We start from the raw sequence: 9146 nt of genomic DNA on the forward strand, positions 1-9146 counted from the left end.
CCTTTCCATCCTCCACAGGCATTTAGCTTTGTTCTGGAAAGTGATGGGAGAAGAGAGAGAGTTTCTAGAGTAGCATTAACCAGGGGGAGCTCTAGACCCTCTGGCATTGCAACTGCTTTGTGTCATTGGAGCAAGCCCCATAATGTAGCCTTTAGCTTGCATTTTGGATGAAGGATCTGCTTCTCTTTTATCCAAGCCAGGGTGCCCTTTGGTGACAATTGGACTATAGTGCAAGTTGGACAGCTCCAAGTATTTATGGCAACCATCAACATTTGGGTGCATCTACAAATTAAAACCCCAGCTGTGTGGGTAAGGTTCTCCACCAAAGCCAAGGCCTTGCTACCAAGCTGCATCTGTGAAGAAAGGAGCATTGCATTCTGTTTCGCACCTGGATGACACTTTAACTTCCCATAACAGCATTCCTACTGCATCCCTAGGAAATCTGAATTGTTTCTCTGCACAAATGATGTGGGTTTCCAATTATCGGCACTTCAAACTCAAAAGACAAATTAGGGTTGAGGTCTTCCAAAGCATTCTCAAAACTGGGCTATAGGTTTGCTGCTATCCAGGGGCTGTAATCCCTGGTGGGTGGATAGGTAGATATATGAGCGTGAGTGTGAGGATTAAGCTAGGAATTCAGAAAGCACGTGCCCAAGATAGAGAATATGAGCCAAAGTGGGGAGTCCTTTCTAGCTCTCATGTCGCTACCGCTCTCAAAGGTTATAGAGTTGGAAGGTAACTGGTTATTTAGCAGTGCAAGGAAAAATAGGTTCCAGCTTGGTCTCTGTGGCTGACAGTAGTAAGTAAATATAGTTACAAGAGGAAATTTCAACAGTCTTAATAATAGGTGTGCTATTGAGCCCTGTCTAAAATATGCTTTCCTTCCCAACAAACTAAGCGAAGACAGAAACCGCTGGAGTGGGTGCTGCTTATGCTGCATGGAGAGGGGCGGTTCGCAGAGATGCACCGTTCTGGCCACAGTGACATTTGAACAATGAACAAACCAGACTTGGTATCAGAGGGATGAAGAGGAAATTAGCCTTGCTCCAATCTTCTAGAGAAGCCAACTTCTCAAGTAAAAGTAGAGCCTGATTGATGGACAGTATCAGATGCTTTCCTCAAAGTCCAAAGCCATGATGGCTCACATCTGAGACCTATTAAAACACTCGAGCCTGGCTTCATATTCCCTCCCTCCGTACACACAATCCCCCAGCCGTGGATTGAGTCACGCTGCTTTAGTTTTCTTTCTAATAACCAACCCCGTATAGCAAACCGTTCCTTTACAAATGAAACAGCCACCTACTGAGACCTTTTATTTCAAAGACCCATTGGATGCACCTGGGAAGAACATATGCTTGCAAACCTCAGACTGATCCGGGAAATCCCCATGGCATCATATAAAGGGAAGGTGCTCTTAAACCTTGAAGCTGTGAGAAGGACTTAGCTGAAAATCAAAGCAATGTCCATGATGTGAGTTGATGCACCAGTTAGAGAGAGGTGCGAATATCTCATGGTGCTCTTGAGCATCTCATTGTCTGTGATATGGGAGTGTAGAGAAGGGTCTACTGCAACCCTGTACTACATGATAAATTGGTGGACACGATGTTGCAGCAGAACCAAAAATATTAGCCCAAGCAACTATATTTTCACAGACTGGGGCTATCAGACCATCACTCTACTGGGAAGCTCCTTGCTCGGCATCTCCGGGGTTGCTTAGAGATGGTTGGGGATGCTGTAGGCAGTAGGAAGGAAGCGGGGAAGCTGACTACTCTTCCAATCACCAGCTAAGCTGAGGACAGATGCAGACAACTCCATTGAAACACAGATTAGCATGGTCTCTTCCTGCAGCTAAGGGTACGGTGAGTTGGCGGTGATAGTGAAGGTACTAGGACTGAGGGGAGAGCTTTGCAAATCTGACCTCCTGTGTATTTCTTAGGCTATTAGGGAAGGGGGATGAATAATTCACCAAAGTTTCTTGGAAGGGATGGAAAGGGCCAAGCCTTTCGAATATGGGGTTACCATTTTTTTCCAAAGCAAATTGCAACGACAAAAGCCAAGGTTGTCTTCTGAGAACCTGTCCTACCTGTGCGGTGGCTGAGGGGTGAACACTGCAATTTATACTCTTAAACAATTGCCATATAACACCACCCTTGTGCTTTTCTTTTTGTGACAGCTACCTCCATTTCAACAACCTGGAAACCTTGGAACCAGAGACGTTTAGTGACCTGCCCAAACTGGAGCGACTGTAAGTAGAGGCGACATAGGCATTTCTTGCTAAAGGTACTCATTGCTTCTCTTGATTTTTGGCCATTGGATGAGATGCACCTTAGCTGATGGGCAGGGGGGTTTCCGTAGCTTTGATTTTGGGCTTCACATCCTGCTTCAGCTGCATGGAGCAAAGCTCCATCTTGAACTGCAATGTAGAGCTGGGAAGGAGTTTCTCCAAATGAAGAGACTTTAGGTGCCTGCTGGGCAGAAAGGTTAGCAGGATGATATGGGATGGAAAGATATCCTGGTTCTGCGCATCCTCTTGTGTAGGAAGGTGTAAGTCCATAGACAGTCCTGTGTCAGCCAAGTATTATCAGGATGCTGTTCTTTTATGCTGGCCTGCAGGTTATGATTAGTCACTCTTGGGCAGCTTGCATGAAAAGAAGGGGAGAAAATGTAATTGGAGAAAAGGATAACAAGAAAAACATGTTTCATTCCTTGGGCTAGAGGCATCAATCCTTTTCCTGTCCCACTCCCCAGTGTACCTCAAAGCAATCATGCTGCAGCCAGTTCGGGTGCAGCTTTATGCTCTGTGTTGAAATCAATAAGCCAGGTCCATGCCATCCACAAATAGACCGTATATCCATATTGCACCAAAAGAGATCAAGGTAGGGAGGGAAGAAGGCAATTAAACACACTCTGAACTGTAGGAAAATCCAGACCTGGGTGCAGACATTGTGGCTAATTTTTATCTCTGTAATTGAGTGAACCAAAATCCTGGATCTGCATATCAGGGGAGCTTTGTCCAGACCCAAACTGTAAGGTAGGCTGGATGTCAGTTCATCCTGTTGCACATCCACATGCCATACTGGTCCTGCATTCCTTTCCTTTCTCCATTATTTAATGCAGTTACTCCCAAATATCTATCATGGCCCTATAACAGCTCCCAAGAGAGGAATAGAAAGCTCATTATTCCCACTCATGAGCATTCAAATAATTAATTTCCTGCTCTTCGTTTCTTGGATGATGAAGTAAGAGTCTTGACTTATGTGCTGGGAGCCTGGAGCTGAGAATTTTGCCTTGACTTTTTTTAAATCTAGAAATCAGTCAAAGAGATGATGTTTGGGTTTTTATTAGATCTGCAGTAGGTCTTGGGTTCAAGTGCACGTCAACCCTAGTGGGAGGATTTGGGTTGAGAGTTGGTTGCGCCGAGTGACCCGCAACCAAAACTGAAGGGATGGGTGTAGCCCGGAGGCATTTGACCCCCTTTCCTTTCTCAGATTGTGACGTGATTTGGCTCAGTTGTTTCAAACCCTGAGTTGCCCTTTCCACTACCCACCCCATCCTTGTTATTGCATATTCCACTGGGTTCACTAGCAAATTAACAACACCCACACTGGCCCCCAGCAACCGTTGAATTATCACACGCATGCCGTAACCTCAGCCCTTCAGCTGGGTTCTGGTGACCAATCTCAACAATAATTCAGCTGAGCCTTGACCTAGGATGTTATTGTCTGTATAGGGTAAAGACTGAGTAATGCTTTGGCATTGATGTTCTCATTACAGATTCTTGCACAACAACAGAATTTCCAAAATCCAGCCAGGATCCTTCTCTCAACTGGAATCCCTCAAACGCCTGTAAGGGAACAACACTGCCTGCAAAGAGAGCTATTGTTTATCTTGTATCAAATGGTGCAGATCTTGGGAACGGCACGGCTGGCCAAGGGAGGTTGGAGTTAACACAGTTTGGAGGCCACTGCTATGACCACTGCACAGTTGTGGCCTGCTGCAAAATCAGGCTTAATGAGCTAGTCCTGCTGCATTGCGATGTCTCAGATGCCTGAAGTATGTCCTGTATCTTGCTGCAGGTCAAGGTCTAAATACAACCGTCTTAGAGCTCGGTCCTGCAAGATGCTCCTGGAACATGTTGCTCTCCTGGCAGGGCTTTGAGCCCATGGAGACCTCATCCAAAGTCCAGTGAAGTCAGAGGAATGACTTGTGTTGCTAGTCATTGTAGGCTCCTTCAGGGCCATACACCCAATGGAAGGAAAAATGATAGGAAGTGAAGTTTTGTAATATCTATTTTATGGAGACTGAAATGCTTGCTACAGAGCCAAAGCACGTGGTTCTCTTGCAACAAAACACACGCTCTGCTATGTGTTATTTTTCACTTAACCTGGCCGTCTCCAGGGCTCTCTTCATTTCACTTAATAATCCTACTGAGCTTTGAGCCTGGTCCTTTTTATGATCTCTGGCAATGAGCTGTGTGATAAGTTTGGACCAAAAGTGCAAGCCGAAGAATTTTTGGGGTTCTGCCATGATTGCAAACTCTGAGAGAGGATCACGTTTCCCCACTGTAGCCTCCTCTCCGTTGGCTGCGAGCAGGAAAAGCTGCTGCTGGTCTTTCTAAAAAAAAAAAAAAAAAAAGAGAGAGAGAGAGAGAGGAAAAATTTTACTCTAGCACAGGAGTTGAGCTGGGTATTTGCAAAACATGGTTCGATTGGTTGTAGGAAATATCGTGCATGTGTTTAATGAACGGTGTTGATTTTTTTAAAAGACCTTTAAAATGTGAAATTCAAGCTTTCTTCCACAGCCCAAACAGGAACAGGGCATATAATCCCTTTATCTAGCACTGGCATGAATAACCAGATCTGCAGAGAAGAAAGTACAGGATGAGCTCAAATGCTGTTCCTCCCTTTCCATAAAGGTTGGCTGGGCAATAAAACCTCCTTCTCTGCTCGTGCTGGCACGTGCTTCGCAACTGCTGGGTATTAGGGGCAGCTCCAGACACAATAGACGGAAAGATATTCTTTCCACTGGTTTCAGTGGCTTTTGGTGAAGTCTCAAACCACCAGATAATCAGATTGTGGTTGCTCCTTCCCTATCGATTTGCATTTATAAGCTGCTGCATTATCTCCGCATAGCACTACGGGAGCTTGCAAAATCCGTGATTGGAAGTTATTATATCGCTAGAAAATTTGTGCCTGCATTCACGTTCCCATAAACAAATTGTGGATCCAAATATTAGTATCTGCCAGGAACATACCTGCTTGCTTTAGCTTGGAGCGACATGAAATATCTACATATTAGGCAACAACATTTATTCAAATAATCGGGGTATAATTCAAAGTAACTGGCCCCGGGGGAGTGAGAACAGGATTTCTACTGTCTGCAGGTCAGAGCAGAGCCGCACAGAAATTGGAATTTGGATCTCGGGGGAAATTCTCATGTTTCAGTGTTTTTTGTTTTTGTACTGAACTAAGCTCAAAAAGATTAAATTGGAGCTGGCTGGCAGGGTGCGGGAGAAGCCTTTAGATGAAACCATTTTCCAACAAAATTGAAATGCTTTGTTACTATAGTTTAACGTTCAATTGACTGGAAACAAAGTGTATTATATCACTCCAACAAACAACAATATTTCACTTGGGTTGGACCAGCCACTTCAGTTGTCCTGATGGGTGACAAAATCACAATGTTGCATAGCGGAAATATTTTTGATTTTTCCAGCGAGAAGTTACTCGGATGGAAAAATTCACAGCCGTCGATTGCTGAATTAGATGTGTATTGTTGGCAGAGAAGCACTGGTAAAAACTGAAGGCTAGCTGTTCAAAAGCTCCCAGTTAAGCCCTTACATAAAAGACCTTTGGGACAGAGAGGACTTCTGAAAATCACCCTCCTTCTGGGCTCCTTTTTCAAAGTCTGGTCCTTCAAGGTGTAGGCAAACGATTTTACATGCTAGAAAAGAGGGTTGAGATGTGGGGAGGAGGATGGGAGATTTACTTGCACGTGCGGCCTGTGTCTCTCTAGGCGGCTGGACTCCAATGCTTTGCTCTGTGATTGTGACTTGATGTGGCTGGCTGAACTGCTGAAGAAGTATGCTGAGCAAGGCAACATCCAAACCGCGGCTACGTGCGAGAGCCCTCGGGAGCTTCAGGGCCGGTCCATCACCACCCTGACGACTCAAGAATTGAACTGTGGTGAGCACCTTTTGCTTGCTTTCTCTATTCATCCTGCAAAGCTCAGTGCTGAAGTGGGAGGGCTTGCGTTACAATAAGTGAGAACAGACCTGAAACCATCTGCTTTCCATCTGCTCTCGTTGCGGCAGAGAGAGAGACACTGAACAAAGTCAAGTGACTTGATCCAAGTAACTTGCAGGGAAGAGGGCACCTAGAACCAGAACCCAGGACCCTTTTGGTTCATGCTGCTTTTCTGCGGCCATGAGACAGATGGAGCTGGATGAAGGATGGGTCCAGAAGGGGCCTCACCCATAAGCATCCTCTAGAAGTGGACAGCAATGGTCTCTGAAACCATTTCAGCCGTGTTTTAAGGTTTCTCAGAGTCACCACATTTACAATTTATTAACTGCTAGCATGCCACCTCCCATCCTGGGTGCGTGTCGGTGCAATACTAGCACTCCACAGGAACGCCTTGCCTTCAAAGGGAAAGCAGAGGACTATAGGTCCAGAAGGGCCCTCCTGAACCATCACGTCCAGTCTCTTGCACCATATTCCATTTTTGGGTAGGGGACTAAGCTGGAAAATCGGGGGGGGGGAATAAATTTGGGACAGCCCAAACCAGAAATGTTTTAAGGTGTTTGGTAAAATGTGTGTGTGTGTGTGGGGGGGAGAGAAATCATTTGGTTTGACTCAAAATTCAGTCTTAACACTTGTTTTTTTTTTTTTATGCTCCTTAACCCTTTTGTTTGACCTTTTCTTTGGTTTCATCATAAGAAAATGTCAACACGAAATAGGTCAGCATTTTCTAAACAAACGATTTCGTCTTGAAAATGTTCTAGTGAAATCATCTGCGGCTCTTTTCAAATGGCTGCTTTTCTTTTTCTGTTGAAACTATTTGCCAGATTTGACTCCAGTTCGCAAATAGTTTTGGTTTTGCTGAAACTCCGTTCCGCCCCCTCTTCCCTCCAAATTAATGAACACAACCATATATATCTAGATATCTCTATCTCTATAGAGATATTCTATTCTATTCTCCTTTCAAAAGTCGGAAGCTGTACATTATGGCTCTTTCAGTTTCCCAGATACTTTGACTCTGCACCTGAACTCAGATCACTTGAACTGCAGTTATTGTTTCTTTAGGTAGCGGGACCATACACTTGCTGCAAACTTAAATAAATGCTCTGACACCACAACTAAGCAATAGGCCCTGAGAGTCCTGACCCATCAATATGTTTCCTTTCGTTCTGATGCGATGGCTTCCAATTCAGCAGGGTACTTGGGCCTACGAGAGCGCCTTGTTAGTTTTAGTGGAACTATGCATGGGCACGTGCTTAAGTAACTTGTTGTTCAAAGGCTAGAAAACATTGCTGTTGAGCAAAAGGAATTGGAACTTGTGGTAGAGGTGATATCTTTTATTAAATCAACTCGATTTTTGAAAAGAAAAGAAAAATTAATTGCTAGCTTTCGGGCATGAGCACCCTTCTTCAGGCATAGGAGAAAAGATTATAAAAATGCTCCTTGGTAGAAATGACATGAGATCCTGTTGAACATTCACTCGGGTAGCTTTAACTCCAGCAAAACTAAAGCTTCCTTCTAAAATTCAGCATGTGCTGAATCGGGGGGATAACTAGTGGAAACCCCCTGGAAGTGGCAAGGCTTATGACCATACGTTGGGATACTTGTGTTAGAAAGGGAGGCTGGGATTTGAGCGCTGAGAGAGACTGAAATGGTAAAGCCATCTTCCTGACCATTCATCTCAAGTTTTGGCCCTTCATCCTGGCCTTCAGTCAGGCTTTCTTCCCATGCTATCTTTCAGAGAGCCCTCGCATTACCTCGGAGCCCCACGATGCCGACGTCATGTTGGGGAACACTGTTTACTTCACCTGCAGAGCAGAAGGCAACCCGAAACCCGAAATCATCTGGCTGCACAACAAGTAAGTCTTGCACAATGCTCTGGGCTTGGAGAGAGTGATGGTCACAGGGCTTTCGGCTTGTACTGAGCTGCAAACTCTTCTGCTGCTGCCTGCAAGGACTAAGTCCTCTCGCCCAGCGTAAAAAGTAAAAGTAGCTTCTTAACTGCATCTCACTTCAGTTCTTTCAGAGTTTTTTTTTTTTTTTGTGGTCCTGCAATTTTAAGTGCCTTCTCCAAGAGTTTATAGCTTGCTCATAAGTGTCCTCTGCAAGCAGACAGCAATGGTCTGTGAAACCATTCCAGCAGTATTTCGGGTTTCTCGCAGCCACCACGTTTGCAATTTCATAACTGCTGGCAAGCCACCTCCCAGCCTGGGTGCGTATCGGTGTGGTACTAGCACTCCATAGGAATGCCTTGCCTTCAAGGGAAAGCAGAGGAATTTGGGTCCAGAAAGGGCCTCCTGGGCCATCTCATCCAGTCTCTCGCACCATCCTCCATTTGTGGAAGAGCTGCTGCATAGCAAGAAAGGGCTTGATGCTCTATTGTGTTGGGCCCACCACCATGCTGTGCAGTCATGTCCGGTGCTGGAAAGCCACTGGGAAATACTTGGCCATCCAACGTGCTTTGCCTCAGCAGCTGTCTGATTCTGATCTGAATGAGACCCTGCCTTGCTATTTCACTAGCTCCTTTTTACTGGGAGCACACATTGGGCTTGAGCACGGTCCTTTTGCAAGAATAACAGCTGTAGGCTTTACTGCCAGCACTGAAAGCCATAAAAGACTGTTCTGTAGGGAAAGGAGTGATATCTCCCTGAACTGAGGATGCTGTGATGGAAATGCTGGCAAGCTTCCAACGATAGGGGCGAGTGGGGTGGCACTCCTATACATTTAACATCCTAGAAGTATCTCTGATGGGTCTGTAACATTGACCAGGGGAATTAATAAATATCCATCAAGAGTGTTGCTCTGCACAGTGGACAGCTCGGGACAGAGACGTTCCCTTAACCCAAGATGCTTTGCTGGGATTAATGGAATCCAGCTGTGGGACCTTCCACCTCTGGCTGGGCTCCA

The 9146-nt window shown here is 45.4% G+C and overlaps 1 protein-coding gene across 3 annotated transcripts in view; it reads left to right on the forward strand.

Moving 5' to 3' along the window:
* The window catches only part of LOC109292585 (peroxidasin-like), a 75465-nt gene that overhangs the window by 37958 nt on the left and 28361 nt on the right, over window positions 1-9146 (forward strand). For all 3 annotated transcript variants that reach the window (XM_019510100.1, XM_019510099.1, XM_019510101.1), the window contains exons 6-9: window positions 2174-2245; window positions 3775-3846; window positions 6016-6185; window positions 7981-8098. In XM_019510100.1, the coding sequence (XP_019365645.1) occupies window positions 2174-2245; window positions 3775-3846; window positions 6016-6185; window positions 7981-8098 (432 nt within the window). The remainder of the gene's footprint in view (window positions 1-2173; window positions 2246-3774; window positions 3847-6015; window positions 6186-7980; window positions 8099-9146) is intronic.

Source organism: Gavialis gangeticus, unplaced genomic scaffold, assembly GCF_001723915.1.
Source record: "Gavialis gangeticus isolate Ggan-Ray unplaced genomic scaffold, GavGan_comp1, whole genome shotgun sequence".
NCBI classification, from domain to species: domain Eukaryota; kingdom Metazoa; phylum Chordata; order Crocodylia; family Gavialidae; genus Gavialis; species Gavialis gangeticus.